Here is a 27974-nt window from a genome sequence, read left to right as displayed (position 1 = left end):
CAGTGGAGTTGAGAGGAGGAAGGAGAAGGTGGTAGGAGGTGTGCATGCATGCATGGATGGATGGATGGATGGATGGATGCATGGATCCCCTCTTCCCCCTCCGCTCTGTAGTCTGCCATTACTGACAAATTCAACCCCCACCCTGCAGAAAATACAGCAGTGTTGACTGACGGGCTGGCATGGCTGAACTAGTGTTGAAGCAAAACATTAGCAGGCACATTTCATGGCATAGAGCTGAATTGATAAATCGATTAGTTGGCCACCAGAAAATTAATCAGCAGCGAGTTTTTTTTAATGAGTGTATTGCGTTTTTGTTTAGTTTTTTTTAAAGCAAAATGCTAAAAATTCTCTGGTCCCAGCTTCTAGTAACTAACTAGTATTCCACTTTGAATACTGGTTGGTTGGCAAATCTTCAGGGTTTTGGTGTTGGGCAAAACAAGACATTTTATGATGAATCTGGTAATCCAGTAAACAATCGCCAGGTTAATTCATCATGAAAATAATTGTTAGTTGTCGCTCCAATTTGGTTAGTAACAAACGTAGAGCTGCAAATTATTGATTGCAAAAATATATTAACAATGAAATCAGACGTTTAGTGTATGAAAACTGACAAAATGGTAAAAAATCCCCATCTTCCACAACTCCACAACTTCCTAAAGCTCAAGTTCATCACTAAAGCTACTTGTTTTGTCTAAGAGTCCAAAACCCAAAGATAATCACTTAATAGTGATATAAGCAGAAGCAGAAATGTCTGTGTTTCATTACCAAAACCAGCTCTGTTTCTTTTCTTTCAATTGAATAATCATTTTTTGAACTAAAACATTCTGCACAGCAGCTTGGCCACATCTGGACATACACACTTTGATGTGATTTCCAACAAGCCACGTGACTACTGTTATGTTTATTTGTGAGGAAGATGGCTTTAAGTTGGTTATTGAGACTGTATTTTCTACATTCTGTCTATATCCTATAATAATGGTTTTAAGCATACCTTAAAGTTGCTGAAAAACTCCAATTAACTGGTATCTTTCTGCCCCTTCCCCCAGCATTCCCCCACTGACCCGTCAGGCGATGCCTCAGTGATGGTTCCTGACAGGCCGACACTTGGCGCCGGTGCCCCCAGCCAGCCTATCAGCACAGAGCAGCCCAGCGACCAGGAGACCAAGCCAAAAAAGAAGAGGAAGAAGAAAGCAAAAGTAGTAGATGGAGAGGAAGAAGAGGGAGGAAAGAAGGCCGGAGGAGAAGAAGACAAGTCAGAATTTCCCGGAACAGGAAGTGATGCAGGTGAACAGGCTACTGGCACAGGAATTGTAGAGGGTAGTTCACCACCAGTAGAGGAAAAGAAAAAGCGAAAAAAGAAACCAAAGGAGAAGGCAGAGGGCAAGGAGCCCAAAGAGCCGAAGACCCCGAAGACGCCCAAAACACCTAAGACCCCCAAAGAGCCCAAGGAGCCCAAGGAGAAGAAAACCAAGAGCTCCACACCCAAGACCAAGACGCCCAAGAAAACCAGGTAGGAGCGGCTTTCCATTAGCTACTGTCAGTGTTTGGTTGTTTGTGATTACCAGTGTAGCACTAGCTAAACATGTGTGAACTACAGGTGAACTGTGTAAAACGTCATTAGCTGGAGTAAACACTTGGAGGAGCTTTTAAAAAGTCCTAAAGATGACTGTGGCACCATTAACCACTAGTGGTCCACATGTACACATGGAAACAGGTATAAAGCCAACCAGAGGCAGCCTGGTCAGGTGGTAAGCAGTGAATACAAGAGGATAGAAAACAACTGAAGAAGTATGTCGACGCAGTTCCACGGTCTTAGCAGTATGTACAATTTCTTGTAAATATAGTAAGTAGTGCGATCTATTTGGTACAGCAAGAAAGAAATGAAACGTGTAAATCTTGATGGCAGTTAAAGAAGGAAGCTCGCACACAGCTCATAGATCCATCACTCATGCAACCAACCAGGGGGAACTGAGGGGGTCACAACCTCTGAACTGTGAACCACCACACTGCCACAGACTGTGTATGTGTGTGAGTTGGTGATCACAGGGCTCAGTGAAGCATGGAGCATGGACTGCCAGATAGGCAGATCTGAGGATCAATCCCATTTTCTACTATAGATACCATCAGCAGGGTCAAGCCTGCTGTCAGTTTAGTTTTGCAGGTCAGATGGTGGTATCATTATTCACCTTCTTCCCCAGTCAGCACCTTGTCTGTTAATGCTTATATATTATATATGTATATATATATATTTATTTCATTTTTCACTTGTATTAAACAAACAGACATGATCGTTGCCAGGGTTGGGTGGTATGACATACCATGTGACGGTAGAAGTGTGTCAGCAGAGATTTGGCAACGCCATCTCCACCACGGGAGCTATCCAATAAGCCATATTTACATGCTGTTGTTCAGTGTATGCACTGCTACACAGCGAGCAAGTGGGTGTGTTGATGACAATGTACCCGGTTGCTTCGTACTCATTTCTGCTTGCCTGTAAATTGCTTTCCACTCTTTTGTTGACATCACGGATGCATCCTAACACACATTTGGTATCGATATCAATGCAACAACAGTCATCATTACGGATGAGTGCTGCTCCTCCTCCTGCATTCTCTACCCAGGCACTACCCGTCGCCTACACCAAACACAGTGTTACCCGTATGTGAGATGACTTGGACAAATGCACTACAAAAAGGACAACTCTCCACAAGGTTCAGACCTGATTCTGTGGACATTGTCTGGAGTTCATATGAGAAAACAGCTTTAGTGTCTCTGGCGTATATATTTGGGCAGCACGATGTAACAATCCAGCTCCCTCACAAGGTCACGTAATTTGGGCAGCAGGACTTCGCATTTGGTGACGATAATACACCTCTGTTGCATCTGTGTTGTTCTGCTTTGGAACCTTCAGGTTTCTGTATTGACAGAAAGTTTTGCGGCTGGAGTCTTTTGGTCGTAACGCAAGTGTTGTCTCACAAGAAGCAGCTGTTTTAGAATTACTATACCATGATTTATTCTGTTTCTGTGATATAAAATTACATATACTGTGATTGATTTTGGTCGTATCACCCATCCCTAATTGTCAGACATAATAAATCAGTTCAAACAGGAAATTAGCTTTTTTCTGACAAGGGCTGCTTTGCCATTTTCTGCCATTTTTTACTGTGAAGTTATATAAAGAGAGTTAGTCCTCCGGTTTTTCCTTTTTTATTTGTTGCTGCGGGCGCATTGCGAGAGCTTCGTTGCAGTTTGCTGCAGATATATCTCTTCAGTGAATGAGTGCAGCTCTGTGGCGTTTTATTCATGCAGTTTGCACCTTTAGTTTCTGTTGGTGGCGCTCAAGTGTTTTTCTTTTCAGCGCAAGACCAGATATTTTTCCTAAACAGCCTCCACTGTGGAGGATACATTTATTGTTGGTTTTAGTCTTTTCATGGGATTTGTTGACAAAAAATATAAAGAATATTTCAAACTTTACCTCATACAGTTCTTGCTATTTAACACTCTTTCTTTCATTTCGTTTTTTTTGCTTATTTTCCATACCAAGCATAAGACATGCATAAAGAGCATGATGGCTGAAGTTAAGCTTTCTGTAGGAGGCGATAGACTAGATAGATCGAACATCCAGCACTTATCAGTGTTGATCGATATCAGCTTTGGTTCACTTTTGTTTACACAGCTCTTATCACTCCCCCCTCACTTTTCCTCTCTTGCTTTATCTCCTCTCACTCTTTTCATTGTTTTTCCTTTTTTTTGGCAACACTATTTTGTTACGTTGTAGTGTGCGGTCTCCTATTTGTGGATGCTTTCTCACTTCGTCACTTGCAAACTGTAAGATCAGAGAGAGACGGGCAGAGGCGAAGAGTTGAGAGCATTTGTGTACAAGAGTCAGAGGTGGTTTCATTGTGAAGGTGGAAATTTGATCGGACTGAGGAATGTGTCAGGACGGCCCCATCTCCCACCACCACCCCCCCAAAACCCAGCCCTTAGACTCCTTTGCCCCCACCCCTTCCTCGGCCTCTTTTATCCCAAGGAAGAGGGAGGGCCAAAGCAGCAGGCAGGGGTCAGCGATGGGGGAGGTGTGTGTGTGTGCGTGCGTGTGTGTGCGCGCATGCATCGACCACTGGAGTCGGGGGCGGGGAATGGGGGGGGACCTGGAGTGAGTGTGTGAGGCAGTGAGGGGGCAGGCGTTTTTTTTTTTTGTTTTTTTTTGTATGGGTGTGTGTGTTGGGGGAGGGGTCTTTAGTAATCTTTGTGGCAGAAAATGGCGTCTAATGATAATGAAGGCCATGCTGCTGACCACTCCACAGCTACAGCTGTGTGTGTGTGTGTGTGTCTGTGTGTGTGTGTGAGAGCGAGCTAAGGAAATGTGGGGGTGGGGAAGTCCATTCTCAGCCCCTTATGCAAGTGTGTGTGTGCGTGTTGGTAAACTAGCTCTTATCTGTTGTCAGGCTTTCCTCCATCTTGAGTGGCGGCCTGGAGCTCCCAGGTTAATTTAGCATAATAATGGCTGCCGGTCATTCACTGCTACTCTAAAATGGTGGACCGCTGCAATCATCCAACTATCTTCTCTTTCATTCATTCTTCTCTCTTCCCCTCCCTCCAATCCGACCTCTTCCTGGTGAAGAAGAGTGCATCCTTTCATCTCTGCCCCCCCTCATCTCCCCTCTTCCTTTCTGTCTTTCCATTTAAGCCAAAGGGTTGAGCTGTTTTTTTTTCTGCCATCTCATCTTGTCTTTTTCACATTAGCACATTAGGTTTCCATATTTTAAAATGTTTGGCATGGCACTCATGAAGTTCTAGCTCTTCATTCGTCATGGTTCACACAGTGTGTCTGTAGGTCTTTATGAAGTCTTTGCTCTTAATCACATATCATTTCTCTGATTGATTAAACCTTTGAGTTGTTGTCAGTAAACTGCTGATGTTGATTTTAAGTAGATATTCTGTGTGCTGCTGGTGGCAGGGCTTCCTACCCCAACCTGAGAATTGTTAATACCTAGTTTTTTACTTTTCTGATTTCTAGACTACCATCTTGATTTTAAAAGCATTAAAGCTTTTCAATGAACTTCTCATTTGGTGTGGAGAAAAAAAAATCCCATTCAGGGGCCACTGGCATGTATGTTCCATTGCGTATTGGGGGGATTTGTGAGATTTCCACTTAGTGGGTGGAGAAATAAACCCCACAGCGCAGGAGTTTTTCATGTGGCCCATCCCACGGTACAGTATGTTTTCTTTCTGCTTGGTGTATTTGCATCTCTGTATGAACAAATAAGCCACCACAGAGCCGACTGAAGCCTTCACTTAATTGGTGTAACCAGGATGTCGGGCTGGATGTATGGTTAACCCTTTGAGCACAGGCTGTTCTTCACTCCCTTTACTGAGCGTTTGTTACATTGTCTGCAAGTCATGTCACATTAGCTGGGTGTTTTCATGATATGTTAGAGTGCCATCAAGGTGCATGTCAGTGGTACTATACTGCTTTTGAACAGTTATCATGAAAACTCCTCACAATTTGAAATTGCTGGATTTTTTTGCCTTTTATATTCATTAATATCCACTACATTAAAAGTGATGTGTTTGAGTTTTACTGGGGATTAACAAGCTGACTGCTCTCTCCTTGCTGTGGATTGTTCCTGCTACAAGCTAACGCTAAACTAACGACAGCGGAATTAAAACAGACTCTGTCAGACATTCAAACCTCAAGAATAACAAAGGGAGATATGTGAGTAACAGAGACTGGCTCAGTGGACATGACGTTTTTCTGCTTTATTTGTGGATTTTCGTGCTGCTTTTAAACTTATACCAATGCTGAACTTTCAATGCACTCTGTAAAAAGGTAACGATGAAGTTCACAGTTAACGAGAGTAACCGGCAGAGACAGCATTATTTTGGCAGAGCAGCAGTTATCTTTAGTCAGGTGCATTAATAATGCCACACCATAACCAACAACCTACTGCTCATAATTGACAAATAAAGTTGTTCTATAAAGTTAACTGTCATTTTAATCGAGGTCATATCAGGCACACAATGATGTTACCTCGGCCTCCGTGCAGAACGGTGATGTACATCCCTGCGTGACTGGTGGAGGCTGCGTAGCTGCTGGCCACTTTCAGAGCAAAGCTCCACTTATATCGATAGCCGTAAAACGTCCCATAGGTGGAGATTAATCGGCCAAACCTCATTAGTTGTTCGACCTCTTGACGAAACAGTAAATGAAAATCAGATGCATTCACCACTATTAGTTTCAGCTGTCTAGGAAGTTGTGTATGTGTTCAAGTGTGAGCAATACAGGGGGAATCAGGTGGTTAACTTGTCCAGTCAGCTCACTCCTCTCCTTTGACCTTGCTTTTTCCTCTCTATCCTTCTTTTCCTTTGCTCTCTCGCTCACACTCCCTCTCTCTGTCTACCTCTCTCAGAGGAAGTACATCTATAAATAACCCAGCTCTCAGCTGCCACACCCTTCACTGTGTGTGCGTGTGTGCGTGTGCGTGCGCTTGCGTGCATGCGTGTGTGTGATTTGTTTGCAGTACACACAAAGAAGTCAGGCATGCAGGCACCTTGCTTTGTCTGCAGACGTGTGTGTGCAAATACAGCACTTTTTAAACACACACAGAAGGTGTGTGTGCGTGCGTGCGTGCGTGCGTGTGTGTATGTGCGCGCATGTGTTCGTGCGTGTGTTCTGCCCACTGGTGTTGGTTTTTGTTGCCATGAGTCGAGTGTGTGCACGGGGGTTCAGTGGTATGACTCATCACGTCAGCAGGTGTCCCTTACACCCCGCCCTTCCTCTGTTTTTGTCTTCCTCTTCACTTCTTCTCCCTTCCCTCCCCGTACTTTACTCCACGGCTCTGCTTCCTGTCCTTTATCCTCCCTCCAGCAATCTGAAAGGAGCATCTCATCTCCTCTCTCACACGTTGTCACACACGGACACACACACAGGGATCTACAGCTGGCCAGCATGTGTGAATGCTCGGCTTCGGGCTCATGAGTATACCGCGGAGTGAGAGACATTGAGGAGGGGAGTGGGGAGGAGCTTATTTGTACACCTGGACAGGACTAGCCTTATATGGAGACATATAATGTCATGATTGGCACATCAGCTTTGCAGTGCACCAGTGATTTAATAGGTTCCTAGCTTGCTGTGTAATTTTTGTTCAGACGTTTTTTCAGTTTAAGTCTTAATGAAAAGAATTACATGTAATTTATCCCGAGAAGTTTTTGGTTGAAGAATGTATTTGATTGATTTGGCTTCTCGGGAGCAGCCTTTTTAATTTAATTAAAGTTCATGTTATTTTTCTGATTAGATCCTCGTTTGCATATTTTCAGTCTTCTGGATTTCCTTACTCTACAGCATAGTCAGTGAACTCAGTGCATTTGCCACCTCAAACATGGCACAGTTTCCAAAATGGTACATATAAAATACTAAAATCTTGAATCCAAAAAATAAAAGTATGATATTATGTACAGATGAATTACCTTTGTGCAATGTTTAAGTCTCTTGGTATTTTGTAAAAGTTGGACAAACCATCAGTATACTTTGGTAAACAGTGATATATGGTATATTCAAGATTTTATTGTAAATTTGTGGAAGCATTTTAGAATGCTGGTATGACACATACAGTGCTGTGAAAAAGTATTTGCCCCCTTCCTGATTTCTTACTTTTTTGCATATTTGTCACACTTAAATGCTTCAGATCCTCAAGCAAATTTTAATTTTAGACCAACGAGTATATACAAAATGCAGTTTTTAAATGTTGATTTTGTTTCTTAAGGGATTAAAGCTATCCAAACCTACCTGGCCCCATGTAAAAAAGCAATTGGCCCCTGTTGTTGAATCATGAATTAACTGTGATTAACCACATTTTGGAAAGCTGAGTTCAATTTCAAAAGGCACACCCAGGCCTGATTGCTGCCAGACCTGTTGAATCAAGAAATCAGTTAAATAGGACCTGTCTGACAAAGTGAAGTAGGCTAAAAGATCTCAAAAAGCTACCCACATGCTGCGATCTTAAGTAATTCAAGAACAAATGAGAAACAAAGTCATTGACATCTATCAGTCTGGGAAGGCTTACAAAGCCATTTCTAAGGCTTTGGGACTCCAGCAAACCACAGTGAGAGCCATTATCCACAAATGGAGAAAACTTGGAACAGTGGCGAACCTTCCCAGGAGTGGCCGGCCTATCAAATGAACTCTAAGAGCACCTCAACGACTCATCCGGGACAAAAGAACCCAGAACAACATCTATAGAAGTGCAGGCCTCACTTGCCTCAGTGAAGGTCAGTGTCCATGATTCAACAATAAGAAAGAGACTGGGTTTGGAAGGTATGCGTCCCGTTACATCTGCTGTAAAACTCATCATACCAACAGTCAAACATGGTGGTGGTAGTGTGTGATGGTCTGGGGCTGCTTTGCTGCTTTAGGACCTGGACGCCATCATTGATGGAACCATGAATTCTTCTCTCCACCAGTAAATCCTGAAGTATAGGGTCCGGCCATCAATTCATGACCTCAAGCTCAAGCGCACTTGAGTTATGCAGGACAATGATCCGAAACAAAGCAAGTCCACCTCTGATTGGCTTAAAATAAACAAAATATGGTTTTGGTAGCCTAGTCAAAGTCCAGACTTAAATCCTATTGCGATGCTGTGGTATGAACTCAAACAGGCCGTTCATGCTCAAAATGTGACCCTCCAATGTGGCTGAATTGAAACAAGTCTATAAAGAAGAGTGGGCCAAGACTCGTGATTGCAGTTGTTGTCGCCAAGGGCGACAGAACCAGTTATTAGGTTTAGGGGGCAATTACTTTTTCTCAAAGGGCCAGGTAGGTTTGGATAGCTTTTCCACCCCTTAAACGAAATAACGAAACCATCATTTAAAAACTGCATTTTGTATTTACTCGAGTTGTCTTTGTCTCATAATAAAATTTGTTTGATTTCAAACATTTGTGACAAATATGCAAAAAAATAAGAAATCAGGAAGGGGACAAATACTTCTCACAGCACTGTACCTGTCCAAAATGTTGGCTAGCCAGCAAGCGTATTTAGGCCAGTTTGCAACTTTTTGAAAGCCATTGTTTTTTTTTTGCTGATCAGCCCATGCAATTGTGTCCAGTTGCTAAAAAAGTCAGTTGTCAGGATTACGTCGGCTTTTTTTTTTTTGTACATTTTGAAGTATCGCATTAGGAAGGACTGATGGAAACTGCAACATTCGTAAAAAGAATTAAAGCATTTTTGGGCTCGGTTGAGGTGGTTTTTGTCTTTCTCATAGAAGAGTTAATGCTCTGTACGGGAGATGGAAACACCTTTTTCACCAAGTTCTGACTTAGCGAACATTTATCTCACATGACTGATCAGCTGTTTCTGCTCAAAGAGAAGAAGCTGTTGCAGCAGATTAAAGCATCTTCACACAGATTTGATGGAAGCGTCCTGACATTAATACATGGAACAAACTGAAATGCCTTATTTCAGTTTTTTGATTCACCATTTGAGGTTTGACTGCTCTTCTAATGACATCAACTTGTTGCACCCTCTTTCTCTGCATTGTATAATGATGCGACTGGAGCATTGGTGCCACCTAATGCTTGTCTGGATGAACCAACTCTAATGATCACGTGAGAGTAGCGGTTGGAGACGAGCATTCATCCAGATTTTCTCAAAATTTACAATTTGCGATACATCTGTCTCTTTAGCTGTTAAATGCTCCGTTCCGTTCACCAGCTAGTCACTGTCTGTCAGCTGTTTGTTGCTGAGCAGGTAGTGTTCTGTGGATTTTTAGAGCTTTTTCACTGAAAGCAGCTGCCTTCTGCAGCGGAAAACAACACGACGAGAGCAGTGAGAGTGAACCAAAATAATGAGCTAAAGCTCAGTGTGAAGCTCCTTCAAGCAATGGGGAGGGTGTATGCGACACCTTTCACATTGTTGTCAATGTTATTCGATACATTGTTATCATAAAATATTGATTATATCTGCTTTAAAATGAGCCTGCCCAAGGAACGCTAACTCTAGCCACTCACAGCAACATTTTTGGCAAATTATATTCGTTTTGCTTTTGTCAGAATGAACGAAATAGTTAAATACCCGAACACATAAGCAGGGTATTTACAGGGTATTTTACACGAGACAGCGAGCCTGTTATTAAGTTATTCTAATGGCTAAAGCAAAAGGAAAGAGATTGTTGGAGAGGAGGGTTGTAGAGTTGAAACAGTAGAGGACGAGGACTAAAGAGATGGACTGAGCAGAAAGAGTTGGGGAGGTGATGAAGGGACTTAGAAGAGATGTGAGGCCATGAAGAAGCTAGCAGGAAGAGAGGAGGGGAGGCAGCCAAGTGGAGAAGTGTGTGCGTGCGTGCGTGTGTGTGGCCAGATGGCTCCAGCGTGTGGCGACCAGCCAGAGGAACAGGTGCAGGTCACATGACCAGCCGTTACCACGGAGATGGTGATTGCTCTTGGCGTGAGGATGAAAGGAGAAGGGCCCCAGGGACAGAGAGGGGGCGAGAGATATAGAGAGGGAGCGAGCGAGCAAGCAGGAGGGAAGGAGGGAGAGAGGCACAGAGCAGGAGAGAGAGAGAGAGAGATCCAGGCATACAGTACTGCAGAGGGCAACATGGGGGAAGAGGCAACACACACAGGCTCAGACTGCGAAACAACACAGCACACACACAACTGTTCAGTCTTTTATTGTAAGTTAGTAAAGTAAAGTATTGTTTTCTTTTGGCCTAAATCTATAATTGTATGTTGGTGTTTTAAAGAATCTGCATTTTTGTAAACAACGGTACAGTTTGGTCGGGACAGGCCGTTCAATTTTGGATCCAGTTCCAGATTTGCAATATACCCAGATTCGCTAACGCCCAATGCTACGTATGTCTTCTGAAATGTTAAATCTCTCGTCACTCGTTTTTTATTAGCAAAGACCAGTATACAAAACACATATGTGGCAGGCTCCTCATTTGTAGCCCGCAATGATTGTTTCTAACAATCATGACTGTCTCAGTAACTTAGTAACTCTTCTAGGCAACCTAAGGCCATAGCGAAGGCTTACTTGGCTAGCTCAGTCAAAGACTCAATCTACCATCACACCAAATTCTGTTCTAAAATTTAACACTTTAAAGGTTCTGTTAGTATTTATCAGTTACTTTCCAAAATCCACTCCTCACACCAGAATAGATCAGATCCACCATACACCACTCATTCAAAAAGAAGCCACGTCAAAGCTGGGTCACCTGTTGCTCCCATTATTTCCTTCGTCCAAAACAGTGGTGACGAACACTCGGTTTGTTATCGCCACCGACAACGTTGCCTTTACTTCGCCTTTCTGTCCTCTGCTCGGCTCTGCGTGTGTGGAGAGGCTAATCCTGCGCTCGGTGAAACACGAGAGCAGTAGATATTAATGATCGCGTGGCGCTGATGCCGCTGTAGAATGGATATAAGAGAAAAATTTGTTCGCAGCACTCATCACATCAAGATTTTCCCAGGCAATTACACAGGTTGACTTATGTCTCAGAGCAGCACCGCACAGAGGCCCAGACAAACACAAAACATTGATTTCCGAATGAATGCCTATTTGCTGTTAGTTTTGGCGTGTACGTTTTTTTATGGCCTGGTGGAGGTTCAATTATAAGGCACACAAAAGTTAGCAGGCTACTTTTGTTGTTGATCCTGTATGTGAGAAAACATTTCATTTCTTCTGCTGCTCATCTCATTTCCAGGTTGTGGCTGCAGGTTCAGTTACTTGCAGATGTGCAAAGCTAAACCAAAGTAGGTTTGAAAGTGGATTTGAAAGGATTCGGGTTCGTTAAGCAGAGTCCATACTGGATTTTGATGCAATAGAAGGGTGTCTAGTTCCAGCCCTAATGATTGAGAGTACAAACTGTCTGTCGGTATTTGTAAATGAGCAGTTTACAAACTGCCCTCACATTGTTCTTTGTGATTGGTCATGGCAGGAAAGTAATGGAGTACTGAGAGAGACTGTGTGTGAGACAGAAGAGGGGTACTGAGTGTCTCTTGCCTTACTCTGTGAGTGTGTGTGCACACACACTCACAGAGCCAGCTCCTCTTTCTTTCCATGCCAGAGATTAGAGGAAGCCTGGGGGCCTTTCAGCCCCTCCCCCTCCTCTCTCTGGGGCCTCTCTCTTTCTGTCCCTCTCCCTGTCTGCCTGTCTCTCTCTCTCACTCACCCCCCACCCCCAGCCCTCCCCCGGTGTCTCTCTTCCTCTCTGTGCCTGTATCTCTCCATCTTGCTCCCTCCGCCCCCTTGCAGTCTTTCATCATATTAACCCCCTGTGTGCCAGAGCCTGAGGCACACTAATGATTTCTAAATGGATAAATCAAACATGGCGACCGCCCTGGGACAGACAAGCTCACACACACACACAAATGTGAATGCCTTATAGTGGGTAAACTGTAAAAAGAGGTAAAGCTTTGAGGAATGGTCTTTTGTTGTTGTTTTTTTTAATGAATATTAAGTTTTCCTCCTTCCTCTTTTCTCTTCCTACAGCGGTAAGAAGGTTGAGTCAGAGGGCGGGGCTGGCGCTGCTAAAAAGGATTCCAAGAGGAAGAGGGAGTCATCAGTCAGCGATGATGTGGAGGTGAAGTCTCCACCCCCCTCACCTCCTGAAGAAGACGATGATGATGGTGTACAGGTAAAAGCTGCATACAAGGAAGGCAATAGTCTTAAAGCTTGTTTCTACTTTACAGGCTTCTGAAAACAACAAAGTATTCAAAGTCATGGCTAATATTGTGATGCAGCATAGTTTCAGCAAGCCCAGCAAAAAAAGCAAAGGGCCATAAAACCTCTGCAGACCTATCAGTGACGCAGCTTGTAGAAATTGAAGGCACTGAGCCAGTAGGCGTCTACTGTTTGTGTTGTAAACCAGCCTTGTTGACAGACGAAGCAGACGGGTCCTACTGCCAAGTTCACATGGTGCTCCATCAGCAACTTTTCAGCTGTTACATACGTTTCTTTTGTATTTCAAATACAGTTTAAAATCCCCACCCCTCTTCCCCCACCAGTTTTTAGCAATAAGTAATTTAGTGTCCACGTGAACATTTATAGTTTTTAATTGTTGGTTTTACAGTGAAGGTGCTGTTTGGAGGAACATGCAGAACATCAATTGTATCCCTCATCAAATTCAGATTCATTTTTTATGTGCAAATGTAATTATGTGGGCCATGTAAACAGAGCAGCATCTGGCTATTAGCTGCATAAAGAGTCATGCCTCATTCAAATAGAAAAGCGCCTTAGCTGGTTCGCTACAGCCGAGTACAGCAGTTTTTTTTGGCAACATTTTGAGCCTCAACAAATTAGGTGATGTTTCCTTCAAAGTCAATATGGATAACATGCTGGGCCATATGGAACAGAATAATGAATAATGAAAATGAAGTCTGTTTCTCAGAAGAGGTCGGCCTGGTGAATAAGCTTACACAGCCCTGTATCTTTCTCTGTCTTTGATTTGAAACATGACCGTGTGATGTTTGGTGAGCTTCAGGACACATTTATACATATCCATTTTGGAGATGTATTTCTCTGCCTTGTTGTTTGTTTGTTTTTTTTTAAGGAATGTAGTGACAGGTATATGGAAACAAGTCATTCCATTGCTGAGCTGGGAATTTTTGGAAGGGCTACAGAACTATAGCTGATGAACAAAACGTTGCCACCTTTCTGTCACTTCCTCTGTCCAACAGAAGCGTCGTTCCAGCCGTCAGGTGAAGAGGAAGAGGTACACAGAGGATCTGGAGTTTAGGATCTCAGAGGACGATGACAGCGGCGACGACTCGCCAGCACCAAAGTCCCCATCGTCGTCACAACAACAGGTACAGCTTGGGTTTCTTTTGTTGGTTTAGGTTTGATAAGAGTTTATGGTCAGAGTCTGATGGTAAACATCTCAAGACATGGTAGAGTTGAATGATACAATTATGTATACAAAAAGAAGTTTGTCAGATTTTCCCTTGCAGCTCATACTGAGGTGTCCATCTCTAAACTATCTCTAGTTACATTAGGCTGGATTGCTTTGAGGACTGAGGTACCTTGACTTTTTTGTTTTGTATTTATGTCTGCCAGCAAACAATCCCAATCTGTTAGTGTGTCTGTAAATATTTCCTCAACCAGATTTCTACAAAATGTACTCTATGACAAAATACATCCATGTCACACTATGAAATTGCCTATTCCAATGACAGAAGATTTTATCCACATTGCCCATTCCTTAACACATTAAAAAGTAAAAACTTGGACAGAGCGATGTAGTGGTGTGTCATTAAATTTGTTAATCCCTTTTGTTGCCTCTCCTTATCAAGATTTCTGACATTTTCATAATAGTTCTGTGTTGAGCTTTTTCAATTCTTTTTGGTAACAGCTGAAATGTATCAAATGATACCAGCACTTTGCTTTGTCCAGTGACTTCCAATGATGAAAGGCATGAAATGAAAATGCAAAACTATATATAAAATAACATATTAGTCAAGATTTATAGTTGCATAAAGAAGAATGTTAGATAATCAAGGATGGCCCTTTTTCACCTTTACATGTACATCGTCTTTTTTTATCTGAAGAAACTGTCTAGTGGCAGTTGTTACTGTGCTTTAGGTTTAATCAGACCATTGTGTGTCAGACTTGGGTTTTTAGAGGGATTCTGAGTCAGCAGCTAGATCAAGCTGGTCATCAAAACATGTGACAGGCCGGATGAAGCTCCAACACTTAAGTTGTTCTCTGTGTTTCCAGGATGTGGCTGAGGCTGAGGGGCCTGTTGTGGAGAAGATCATGGGCATGCGCACCGCCAAGAAACAGGTGAGACATACGGAGACACACACACACACACACACACACTAACTATACGCAGAGACACACACACAGACACACTGGCCCATGTAATTGTTTACGTCATCTGATTAGCCGCTCCACAGCTGGCTTAAGAAGATTAAACACACACACACACACACACACACAGACAGAGCTCAGACCGCGTGTGTTCACTTGGTAAGTGGAGGCAAGAGTTCTTGTATTTCAGTATGTGTGTGTTGTTGGAGCTCTGAGTGAGCAAGAGGGCGTGTGTGCGTGCATGTGTGTGTTTGCCGCTTTGTTTTAGACAGCTCGTCTAAAGAAAGCTCATCCTTAAGCCAACACACGCACACGCATGTAGTCATCAGCCAACTTTCCTTTGCTAGCCAGCTGCCAATGGGTTACCCCCCACCTACACACACACACACACACACACACACACACACACACACACACACACACCCTCACAGCTCCATTCAGAGTTGACCCCAGGCTTGGCACACATCCAAAACCACAATGCTAGCTACGCCAGACGCCAAGCTTGCGTTTCCTCAGGCTGTGTGTGTGTGATTGATGATTCATGGCATTACAGTAGTAGTAGCATGGTGGAGGGGGTGTGTGTGTGTGTTACAGTAGTAATGGTGAATGGAATTGGACGGCTGCACTTTGAAAGAGCTACTGTTTCGGTATTTCCCCTTTCACACACACTATGACTGTTAATCTGTTTCTGGATTTGAAGTTTCATTTCTTCATATTTTTCCCCAAAAACCAGTTAAAACATTTTGTTAAATATTTAACTACTTCTCCTCAACCTTCATTCACATTTGGCGTTATGCTGTGCCCAAACCAGCAAATACCTTAGCGCCGAACAACAAATGAATGAAACAATACAGTCCCTCATTGCAGATTGAGACTCAGTGCTGACTGACATGTCGGTGTGAAACTGGTGTGCAGGCTCCTTCTGCATCACTTCACTAATTTAACCACATGTTTCATAACAAGGACAAGCCACTTCTGCTCTTTCACGTGCAGTTGCAATATTTGCTGTGATTATTAACCTCTCTTTTTTTCTTTTTTTTTTTCCCCAGCTGGAGTCGGGGGATGAAGTGGAGGTGGAGGAGTTTTATGTCAAGTTCAAGGGCTTGTGAGTAGCATGCTAGTGTTTTTTTTCCCCCCGTCTGCACCTCTTTTGTCTTTCACAGCAGGGCTTCCTCTTTTTTAGACTTATTTTCAACACACACACACACACCATGGTGTCCGTGGGTCCATACGTATGAAAAGCTCAGTATATTGAACCTGAAAGTCTTATTCACTTAGTCGTACCATGAGGTGACTCATTTCTTTGTGCTGCAGATCCACTCTTAACATCAATAACAGGGAAGTGTTAGTAGTACAATCGAATCCTTTTCATTTGTGTCCAGCTCTTGTCAAAGTAGTCATTTATTCTTCCGACACACATTTTGTTTGTGTCTGTCCAGACTCCAGTATGATTGGAAACAGTTTGGACAGCGAAAAAAGGCTTTTGCAAATTAGATTTCACCTGCATGTTGAATACACAAATTTGACCACATGACTTGCAAGAAAATGTAGTCTTACGATCTTAACAGATGTGAGAAACAAGGTGGTTGGCTTGAAGTCTCAACAATGTCCTCAGGCTCTTTTCTTATAGAGCGTGATTTAAGGATGATTATCACTTAAAGTTTGCCCTGCTGAAATGTAGCATTTATTTTCTCCTCTTTGGCCTGCAAAGTTAAGATGGGAGCAGCTGATCACATATGGCAACAGCTGCATTGCAATGGTAGATCACCTTATTGTTTACATCTGGCAGTCAGCTGCCGTTCCTTTCATCTTTCATTGGCACTTGAGACTAGGGCTGCAGCTAGTGATTATTTTTTTATTTGTTTATTAATCATTCAGTCTATAAAACAACAGAAAGAAAATTGGCAAATATTCTCATTTGAAAGACTGTGAAAGTGAAATTCTGACATTTTTTGTTAAAAAAATTAAACCATGAATCTCCAAGTAGTTGCCAATTTTCTGTGTATTGTGTAATCATTTCAGCTTTACTTTGGACTCAGTTAGCAGTGAGTTGACAACACGTATTCTTATAAATAGGTGCTTATAAGGTGCCTGCAGCCTTATTGCCTGTGACAGCAACTATTTAAACTATTCACAAACCTAAAACTCTTGAGACACAGCCTCAATCTTCATTTTGTGTTGCCATTAATGCAATGTAAATATTTCCAAGTTACAGTTTTGTCAGGAAATGTTTACACACCGTCATGCCATTGTTGTGAGACATCTAAAATAAAAAGGCCTCAAGACTTAATTTGGCTTTTGACAAACTCTTGAACATAAGGAAGCCTTCTCCATATCCCCACAACAGCACCCACATTTAGAAAATATTTCAACTAATTTTGCATCCTGATAGTGCACATGGCATACTTTTAGATTACTGACCTACTAGTCTAAAGCAGTTCATTCAGCATCCTCCTCCCATCACTAGTCTCTGAAAACCAGCACTGACCCCCTTAAAGAATGATGACGAGTGTTTAGTCTTTTATAGTGTTCTCTACAAGCACTCCTGTACTCTCTGGCTTTGATATGAGTGATGTGATTCACTTTGTGTCTCTTGTGTCTCAGTTCGTACCTGCACTGTCGCTGGGCAGATCTGGAAGAGCTGGAGAAGGACAAGAGAATACACCAGAAGGTCAAGAGGTTTAAGGCCAAGCAACAACTCAACAGCTTCATAACTGAAGTAAGCCCTGTGCTCTACACTACAGTTCGCTCATTACATGTGAATCTGAAACAGCTCTGAGATAACTGCAAACATGAGTCAAACCAGCTGACTAACAGTAATTGTCCTGGATTAAAAAACACTCATGGTTGAGAATTTTCATTTGTGAAAAAGAAGTAAATAAATTAAAAACACAGTTGTGGAAAAGCTCAGAACACGTAAAAAATGCTTAGTCATAAACTGTGAATGAGAAATCATCTGGCCTCACCCTGACACATGCAGTAAGCCAACCTATCGTGAAACTGTCTCTGTGCTTCTAACAATAAAACCTCCCCTTACTTTCTCTCCAGATGGATGATGAGCCTTTTAACCCAGACTATGTGGAGGTGGACCGTGTCCTGGACGTTTCAGAGAGCACAGATGAAAACGGAGAGGTGCTCTGATCTCTTCCTGTCATCTTTCATGGGTTTGAGCCTCTCCCTCTCTTCTCTCTCCACACACACTCACCAAACCTCCCTCCTGTGTCTGTGTGTGTGTGTTTGTTTGTGTGCAGATGGTGACCTTATATTTGGTGAAATGGTGCAGTCTGCCTTACGAAGACTCCACCTGGGAGCTGAAGGCCGACATCGACCAGTCCAAGATAGAGGAATACGAACGCATCGCAGCACGCACACCCAACACTAAGAGAGTGGTAAGCAGCTCTGTGTGTGTCCATGAATGCTCGTTGGTTGCTGTGTGTCTCCCAGCCTCTTCCCAGTAGGCGTGTGCATGTGTGTGTTTGTGTGTGTTGGCCTGCTGCCTACTCCTTCCTCCTCCAGATTTACAGCTCCCTTAACTGCTCTCCACAGGGCCGCGTTCTTGTGGTCTTACACATTTACACACACACACACACACACACACACACACACACACACACACACACACACACACACACACACTTGCTTGTGGCCAGGCCAAACCACTAACAGTGTGTTTAATGCTGAACAGAAGCATCTGACTGGCTGTGGTCTTTCTATCCATCACTCCTTTCTCTCCCTCTGTCCATCTATTTAACTACTGCCTACTGTTTCTCCTTAAGGACCACATTAGAAATGCTCCATACAGTGGCAGTAGTGGGATTTTTATATTTATAGATTTGTATTTTTAGCCATGTTAGCAGTGTGGCTCATGGGGTGGACTAACACAGAAACATCTCTGCAACTGTTAAGACGATTTGTGCTAGTCATTCGTCTTCCCCAGAGGATGAATCCCAGTGACTTTTTTGTTCAAAATTTCAGCTTGTCAACAGTTTAGTGCATGACAAGATTCCTTGAAAACTGAACCACAGCCCCATGTTGTTCCCAAGTTGGCTGTTAAACCCAATTTAAACCCAACTACAGCCTTGCACACACCTACATCCTTACACTAATGATTAGATAAGGATTTTAAGCCTTAATTTTTTGTAATGACCCCTAATAATAATATTATTATGTGCATCTAGGATCGGCCTCCTGCAGCCGACTGGAAAAAGCTGGAGGGCTCCAGGGAATACAGGAACGGCAACGCACTCAGGGAATACCAGCTAGAAGGCCTCAACTGGCTAACCTTCAACTGGTACAACTCGTAAGTCTCAATTAACTTTATTTTGTTAGAATTAGTCCCCAACTGCTGCTGCCAGCCTGTACATGTGCTAGCACCTCATTTAATCATCTTAAGTGGACACTTAGTGGCCCTGTAGCATTCCCACCAGTGCCATCCCTGCATGTAATGCCTGCTCTTATTGTAACGTAAGAGACTTTAGACAAACAAAACTTCACTCAGTAGCACAAACAGAAGATTGTAGTTCAACTAGTCATGGATTTTCTGGAATGTCATTGAAGTGTCTGAGGTGTATTCCAGGCCTGGAAAAAAAATTAAGGAATCCAATCTCTGAGTATGGCAGGTCACTTTTTCACAGTTTCTACTTGCAGTCCATCCTTCTTTAGCCTCTCATTCACTCTTTCCACATCATTTGTCCTCCACAGACGTAACTGTATCTTGGCTGATGAGATGGGTCTCGGAAAGACCATCCAGTCCATTACATTCCTCTATGAGATTTACATGAAGGGCATTGAGGGGCCATTCCTGGTCATCGCCCCACTCTCCACCATCCCCAACTGGGAGAGGGAGTTCAGGACCTGGACTGAGCTCAACGCGGTGGTCTACCATGGCAGCCAGGCCAGCCGCAAGACCATCCAGGCCTATGAGATGTACTACAGAGACGCACAGGTAAACTGGATGAGACAGGGCTGCTAATCTGTCTCTGTGTGGGATGATATTAGCTGCTGTTTATTTAGAAATGAATTATGTTTACAATGTAAACCAGGAGATCATCAACCCTGTAGAACAGGCATCTCAAACCGGTTCCATAAAGGGCCGTGTGGCTGCAGGTTTTCATTCCAACCCAGGAGGAGCACATCAGGCCAACCAATCAACATCAGGGGATCACTTAGTTATCAGCTGAAGACTGGGATCAGCTGATTAATTGATTCCAGCCTGGTGTGCTCCTCCTGGGTTGGAATGAAAACCTGCAGCCACGCGGCCCTTTATGGAATTGGTTTGAGATGCCTGCTGTAGAAGTATCTGAAAAAGTCATTAAGATGCTTTTAAGCTGACGTTCAAAGTCAATGATACCATTATATGTTGATCATTCATGGATCAATGCTTGATCTGTAATAATACAGACATATGCTAACAGTAAAATAATTTTATTTTATAGTGTGAAAATAAAATAACATAAAATGTTTATTTTCAAATGACATAAGATTTCATAGCCTTATGTAAAATGGCTACTGTAAGTTTTCATTGACAATACATTAGCTTTATAATTTTCTAATTTTTTTTAAGGTGTTAAAATAATTTGTGAACGTAAGGAGGATTATCCAGGCGTTCTTACCAGAATTTCTACGTGAAATAAGTGTAATTTTTTGTTAGCAATATACTCACGTAAGTAAATGTTTTGGTCCGTTTACATCAGTCAGAAAGTCATTGGTCATTTCTGCAGCCCAGATGGCAGCTCATTTTACAACGTGTAGATTAGAAGTAGACGAATGAACTGAACAGAATGTGGACCGTTAAGTAAAGAAAGATCAGACATCGTTTCAGTAGCTGTAACCAGGATGAGGCTGTACACAGGTACAGCTGTGTACAGCCTCATCCAGTAGATGGACAAAATGAGATGCTGCTGTGTAAGACAGTCAACAGATCTGAACACCTCAGCCAGCTGGGGATGGACAGTGCTCCTCTGCTGTGTAAGCTCTTTACACTCCTCTAGCTGTAAGCCATATACTGTAAGCTCCTGCAGCACAATGCTGCTAGCATCTTCCAGTGTAACTCACGCCACTGTGAGCCTTGAAGAAAATAAGCTGTAGTAGCGGTGTCCTTGTTAGCTGCTTGCTTCTAATCCAGGCTGAGGTAATCCTCAAGGTCGCAGTGGACATTGTGTCCTTTTCTACTGCCCTGCCTGCTTCCTACATACAGAAAGGACATAGAACAGTTACAGAGGGCACTCCTTGTTTAAGTTGTTTATTTCTGCTATGTCTTAGATGGCTAACAGATTTTGATAACATAAGGGGCTGCCATAAGTCTGGCTTTATATTAAGCCTCCATTTCAGAGCTTTTCTTGGCTTTTCCTCACCAATTTATGGAGCCGTTGTGGCCTCTAGTCAGTGCCTTTTACTTTTGTCCTAAAAGGGAGAACGATGATAAAGGAGTTAGAATTGACAAATTGTTTTCCTTTTTCTTTGTTTCTCTCTCTCCGCCCCTCCAGGGTAAGATAATAAAGGGAGTGTATCGGTTCCACGCGGTGATAACAACCTTTGAGATGATTCTGGCTGACTGTCCAGAGCTTCGCAGCGTGCCGTGGCGCTGTGTGGTGATAGACGAGGCCCACCGCCTCAAAAACCGAAACTGCAAGCTACTGGAAGGACTCAAAATGATGGACATGGTGAGTTGTGCCTATAGCAAGAGGAAAGGAGGAACTGGGAAGAGGCTGTTGGTTGCCATCAGTTATTAGTTATAGGTATTGCATCATGCTTTCACTCTATCACATGGTCTTAGAAGTAATACTACTTGCACTCAAGGCATTAGAAAGCCTACAATACAATTTAAGGAATGTATTTACAGCCTCTTGGCACACTTGAGTTCAGATTGATGTAAATTCAGCAGGATTTTTGTAGTTTTTCAAAGATCTTTAAGAACCGTGAGAGCACTTTGTATCAGTTAGAGCTGGACAAATTAGCCCAGTATCTGTGCCATGTCAATACAATCCCTCTGTCCTCAACTTTTTCTGTTAAAGTCCTTAAGACATCCTGCTTTCCAGTTTTAGTAACTTTAAATATCTCTTTCCTGTCCCTCCCCTCTTCCTCCAGGAGCACAAAGTACTGTTGACAGGAACTCCTCTCCAGAACACTGTGGAGGAGCTCTTCAGCTTACTCAACTTCCTGGAGCCTGAGCGATTCCCGTCTGAACAGACATTCATGACTGAATTTGGAGACCTGAAGACTGAAGAGCAGGTAAATAGACAACTCTATCTGTGTAAAAAACAAAAGGAGGGGGGGGTGTTTAATTTTTCATCTTCCCATGGTTCCTTAATTCCACACAAATGAAGTGTTAACATTGCTTCTGTGTGTGTTTCAGGTCCAGAAATTGCAGGGCATTCTGAAGCCCATGATGTTAAGAAGATTGAAGGAGGACGTGGAGAAGAACCTGGCCCCTAAGGAGGAGACCATCATTGAGGTAGGACCCATTATAGATGTGTCAGAACTTAACGTTGGTATGAAAACTCTTTCACTTATTCTGCTGATGTTGTCTTCTGCCGACAAGCTTAAACAATATAGCTCACTAAAAGAATCTGTTCTGTCTATATTGTTGTGAAGTGTTGGAAATGTTTCAGCAAAGGAAAAAATGATTGGATCGATGATTGTTGTTGTTAGGTGGAGCTGACCAACATCCAGAAGAAATACTATCGGGCCATTCTGGAGAAGAATTTCTCTTTCCTCTCCAAAGGAGGTGCAGGGGGAGGAGGTGGCGGGGGATCCAGTGTCCCCAACCTCCTCAACACGATGATGGAGCTGAGGAAATGCTGCAACCACCCCTACCTCATTAATGGTATACACACATGCTTCCAATATTTAATTACTGCAGTTCCCATGAAGTTAAAATCAAAATCATGAATGTGCTGAATGGCTGTAATACACATTCAGCGCTGCTGGCTACTGTAAAGTCCAATGAATATCCATGACAAGTGGAGCTAGCTGCCTGTTTTTACAGGAAACATGCAATATATTGAAACAAGTATCACTCCACTGGGCATTTCATGGGAACTTAAAACATTAATGTTCTGCAGAGCAGCCTTATTAATGTGCCAAAACCATTGTTTGTTTCCTGATGAATTTGAATTCTTTTAGGAGCGGAAGAGAAGATTGCAGAGGAGTTTAGGGACTCTCACGGGCCTGACATACCAGATATGGCACTCCAAGCCATGATCCAGGCCGCTGGTAAGCTGGTGCTCATTGACAAGCTGCTGCCCAAACTGAAGGCTGGCGGACACAGAGTCCTGGTGTTCAGTCAGATGGTCCGCTGTCTGGACATCCTGGAGGACTACCTCATCCAGAAACGGTGAGAAGAGAGAAAATTATTATGTCCTTGAGAAGAGCAAAGTGTAGAGATGTCTTACATTTACCTAAATGACTCAAGTTACCGCCTGAAAATGAGATAAGACCAAACTTGATTCAGCTCAGACGAATTTTTTGTGGCAAAGATGTTCAACGAATCGAGTAAATGCGACTGCTGAGAAGATCACACTGTTGAAGTTGTCGCATCATTGCTACCGTGTGGACTCGACATGTGGGAATGATGGCAACATGCTAGTGACAGTCATTCACACCTGTTCCTCCCACTCTGTGTACAGATATCCTTATGAACGTATAGATGGCAGAGTTCGCGGTAACCTGCGGCAGGCAGCCATCGACCGTTTCTCCAGACCAGATTCAGACCGTTTTGTCTTCCTGCTGTGTACAAGAGCTGGAGGACTCGGCATCAACCTGACTGCAGCAGATACCTGCATCATCTTTGACTCTGACTGGAACCCTCAGAACGACCTGCAGGTACAAACCGCACGGTGCTCTGCCTGCAGTTTGTTGTAGAATTATTCTAGTTGTTCATACAGGACATTTGATTAGCCATAGCATGGAACTGTTGAGACCCCCGCACTGGAAAGTGTCAAGAGGTACTGTAGAGTCCCTTCCAGCTTCAGGGTGGGAAGCTTAGACTTTAGACTGTCAGTTGGATGAACTCTACCAGCCGCATTTAACTGCACCATATCATTAGTCTTCTGCTGTAACCTCACGTGTCATACTATCAAATTAGCTGTAGAACAATGTTTTTGAGTGTCTGAATGTGTCCTCCTCCAGGCCCAGGCTAGGTGTCATCGTATCGGCCAGTCTAAGGCGGTCAAGATATACCGCCTGATCACCAGGAACAGCTACGAGAGGGAGATGTTTGACAAGGCCAGCCTGAAGCTGGGGCTCGACAAGGCCGTCCTCCAGAGCATGAGTGGACGAGAGAACGCCAACAGCGGGGTGAGACACATCATACACACTCATCAATGGGGCACCCATACCCCAGAATCAGAGAGTATACCTTACATGTTTTCACTCAGTGTTTGTTTACTTTCTGACAACACTAAATATTGGTCATGGAATTAAATGTTTTTTGTTTCTGGTCCAGGTACAGCAGCTGTCCAAGAAAGAGATCGAGGACCTTCTGAGAAAGGGAGCGTACGGAGCTCTGATGGACGAGGAAGACGAAGGCTCCAAATTCTGTGAGGAAGACATCGACCAGATCCTCCAGAGACGAACCCACACCATTACCATAGAGTCTGAGGGAAAGGGATCTACCTTTGCTAAGGTACACACTTGAGTCAACCTAAGAACTATGGAAAAGCAATTTATTTTCTTTTCACTCATATGCTGCTCACACCGTACGTAAAGCTTGGAATATGTGTGAAAATAGGCTCTAAAAAAGTGTGATTACCTGCCGTTGACCAATATGTTTCCTTTTGTCTGCAGGCCAGCTTTGTTGCAACAGGTAACCGAACAGACATTTCTCTGGAGGATCCAGACTTCTGGCAGAAATGGGCTAAGAAGGCCGAGCTGGACCTGGACGCCATCAATGGACGGGTACTACAGACAAACACACACACACACGTACAACTGCCCATTCATACTGAAAACACAAGTACATCCAATGTAAACCCCACCCAAGGACAGACCCACATGAGAAGCCAAAGAGACAGTCATACTGTGCTTTCAAGTACTTTCATGCACGTGAACTCCCTGCCTCTCCCTCTCTTTCTCTCTCTCTCTTACACACACACACACACACACACACACACACACACACACACACACACACACACACACACACACAAACACAAACAAACTTGTGTCCCCATATGGAAAGGGGACTAGCAGTGGTAATTAGTCGGTGCTATCTCCACAAGATAGGAGGAGGAAAGTGAGACAGACTGAGAGAGAAACAGAGAGATCAGGAGGAAAGCAGAGAGAGAGAGAGATTAATATTGACAGTTGGGAATCTCCTCTCTTCCTTAATTACCCATGTTTCCCTGCTCTCGTGTGTGTGTTTGAGCGAGAGAGAGTAAGCTGCTTAGCTCCACTTAACAGAGCGCAGATGCCTGGAGGGTACAGAGATATCACTTAGGCTACTGCTCACACACACATACACACACAGAAACCCAAGCTCAGTAACATTCTTACACACACATTGAGCACTCTGCTAACAGGCATCCTTGTTCTTGCTTTCCTTCCCTCTCCATATTGGTTCACATTTTTTAATTTGTGTATTTGTCCGTCCTGATATCTTCTCTCCACTCCCTCACTCCCTCTCTTGTGGAGGGCCCTCCACTGGAACACTTAATCCAGCTCTACGAGCATGAATACGGGCCGCTCCCCTGGGATTTATTATTGTGTGATGTTAAAATGGAAATGACTGCAGCGCTCTGTGATAATTGTGGAACTAACTATTGCCCTGTTTGTGCATATTAATAGGATTGCAAGGGGGGAAAAAATCAAATTAATTGAACAAAAATGTAATTCATTAGACAACATAATTAATGCCAGGTTATGTTTGAGCTGAGCACCAATTTTCTCAGCATCAAGAGTGAAACACAGGGCTAAATATCCAATTAATCCAATTTTGTACAGAAGATGCCATGTTTTCACAGGGTTCACAAAAGTCATAGAAGTCAGAATATACAAGACATGTGCAAAAAGGCCACTTCATCGGAGGAAAGCAGAAGGCACTTTGCATATTGTTTACAGGCCATCTGTAATTGAAACCAGGTTCTCAGTAAATAAAAGGAAAAAACCTTGCACAAGGGAATAACATCTAGACCATAAAAGAACACCAAATAACATTTTCATTGAATTCATCTCCAGAACACGCTCGTGATTGACACGCCGAGGGTGAGGAAGCAGACGAGGCACTACAGCAGCGTCAAAGAGGACGAGATGCTGGAGTTCTCTGAGCTGGAGAGCGACGATGACGAACCAAGCAAACCCTCGTCCAAACCTCGCCGGCCCCAAGATAAAACCCAGGGTTACCCCCGATCTGAGTGCTTCAGAGTGGAGAAGAACCTGCTGGTCTACGGGTCAGTGGCATATTCATGTTTTCTACCAAAAAAAACAGACAAACGACAATGTTGACCACTTAGCACCAACCCTCTGGAATTATCTTTCCACATCTGTTAGATTTGCTGAATTTTCTAAAACTCATAGAAACTAATTTTTATAGGCGAGCCTGTCTACAGATCTGCACTCTGGGCTTTTTTTTTTTTCATTTAATTCAAGCCAACAGCACCTCTAAAAGCTCTCTAATTAAAACACATTATGTTTAACAAAGAGCAAAAACGACAAGTTGGTTTTTAAAGGAGTTTATGTGTCCAACTATTTCCTGACTGAGCACTGTGACTTCATGGAGCCTTTGCAAGCAACTTAACAGCCTCACAGTGACAATGAGACACTGGATTTTGGACAGGTTAAACAAACGAAATCTAACATGTCAATTGGCTTTAGCTTCATGTATATAACAGACATGAGAGTGGTATCAATTTTCTCAACCAAACCTCAGCAAGAAATAAGTAATGTTTCCCAAAGTGTTTCATTTAAATATGCAGGGAAATACATGTGAAGGGGGAAAAGAACATTGAAAATAATAGAAATGGAATTCAACAATTTAACAGAAGAGAATAAAATGTAGTTCAGCTTGTGGTGGATAAAGAGTAATGCTGGTGGGTGGAGTTCATCACTCAGCTAATGTGTGTGTGTGTGTGTGTGTGTGTTTCTGTATACAAGAGCACACAAGTTAATGGATGCAGACTGGCCCATGGAGTGATTTAGTAGACAGAAATCTTTGTCTCAAGGCCATCAACACACAGCAACTAATCAGAGCTGCCTATATACACATGTACACACACACACTTATGTAGACCAGGCATGCTCATTCTTGTGCACACACATACACACACAACTGACTAATGTTAATTCTAAGAACTTAAATTCACTTTTTTAGGCACCTGATTTTTCCTATTCCTTCAAAATCCTAATTTCAAACACATTCAATTTCTCTTCAGGAAGTGCTTGTAAAAGATACTTATAATTGGATTTATTGAGGCGTCAAGAGCAATATTTAATTGGAGTGTCTATAAATCTGTGACAGTGACCGAAAAGCATCTTAACTCAGACATGTACTGGTGTACGATAACAGCCTTGAAAGTCACAGAGACGAGTACGTTCTACTGCACACACAGAGGCAAATTGACACACTTACCACAGATAGTGATTATCGGGTGAGTCCGTCCATTTTCATGGCTGACTTGGTGTGTGTGTGTGGGGGGGAAAAAAAAAAAAAAGAACAGTGGTGCTAGTGAGATGTCAGCGTTGTTATTGTTACAGTCTAGTCTCGTGGCCTGAGGCTGTAGGACACAAAAACACACACTGTCTGACTAGGCCTGTCCTCTCTGCTCAGTGCTCTGTTGTCTTTTCCCATCATCCATCTCTCTCTCTCGCCCTCATCCACCATTTTAGCCTGTCTAAAATCATTCAGAGTGAGGCTGGTTCACATGGTTCAGTGAAGATTAGGAAGCAGCAGTGGAAAAATTTTGGTTGAGAACAAGACAGTCTGAGGGATGCTGTCCACCACATCAGCCTTTAGGGTCGCTCTCTCTTTGGATGTGGCGGGGGGGGTGGGGGCTCTGATCCATGAAGCACACGCAGGGATGCCCGGGTGGCGCTAGTTAGGATGACAGTAACGGTTAAGTCAACAGACTGGTAAAATGTATAATGAGAGCCTGGCACTCAGCAGTGTGTGTTTTGTGTGTGAGAGACGTCTGGGCTGCAAGACAACATGAACGATCAGGTTCATGTGAGCCATGA

General features: G+C 43.2%; 1 protein-coding gene across 1 annotated transcript in view; it reads left to right on the top strand.

Annotated features, from left to right (window-relative positions):
• chd7 (chromodomain helicase DNA binding protein 7) overlaps positions 1 to 27974 on the top strand; it is a 79310-nt gene that overhangs the window by 31994 nt on the left and 19342 nt on the right. The window contains exons 4-23 of the mRNA XM_041948409.1: positions 1047 to 1510; positions 12486 to 12630; positions 13673 to 13801; positions 14709 to 14774; positions 15854 to 15909; positions 17409 to 17523; positions 17853 to 17936; positions 18056 to 18193; positions 18983 to 19104; positions 19506 to 19749; positions 21290 to 21466; positions 21891 to 22034; positions 22159 to 22257; positions 22455 to 22629; positions 22929 to 23139; positions 23432 to 23627; positions 23934 to 24101; positions 24250 to 24429; positions 24591 to 24701; positions 25980 to 26191. Of these exons, the coding sequence (XP_041804343.1) occupies positions 1047 to 1510; positions 12486 to 12630; positions 13673 to 13801; positions 14709 to 14774; positions 15854 to 15909; positions 17409 to 17523; positions 17853 to 17936; positions 18056 to 18193; positions 18983 to 19104; positions 19506 to 19749; positions 21290 to 21466; positions 21891 to 22034; positions 22159 to 22257; positions 22455 to 22629; positions 22929 to 23139; positions 23432 to 23627; positions 23934 to 24101; positions 24250 to 24429; positions 24591 to 24701; positions 25980 to 26191 (3236 nt within the window). The remainder of the gene's footprint in view (positions 1 to 1046; positions 1511 to 12485; positions 12631 to 13672; positions 13802 to 14708; positions 14775 to 15853; positions 15910 to 17408; positions 17524 to 17852; positions 17937 to 18055; positions 18194 to 18982; positions 19105 to 19505; positions 19750 to 21289; positions 21467 to 21890; positions 22035 to 22158; positions 22258 to 22454; positions 22630 to 22928; positions 23140 to 23431; positions 23628 to 23933; positions 24102 to 24249; positions 24430 to 24590; positions 24702 to 25979; positions 26192 to 27974) is intronic.

The sequence above is a fragment of the Chelmon rostratus genome, chromosome 12 (assembly GCF_017976325.1).
Source record: "Chelmon rostratus isolate fCheRos1 chromosome 12, fCheRos1.pri, whole genome shotgun sequence".
Lineage (NCBI taxonomy): Eukaryota > Metazoa > Chordata > Actinopteri > Chaetodontiformes > Chaetodontidae > Chelmon > Chelmon rostratus.
This window is presented reverse-complemented; position numbering and strand designations above follow the sequence as displayed.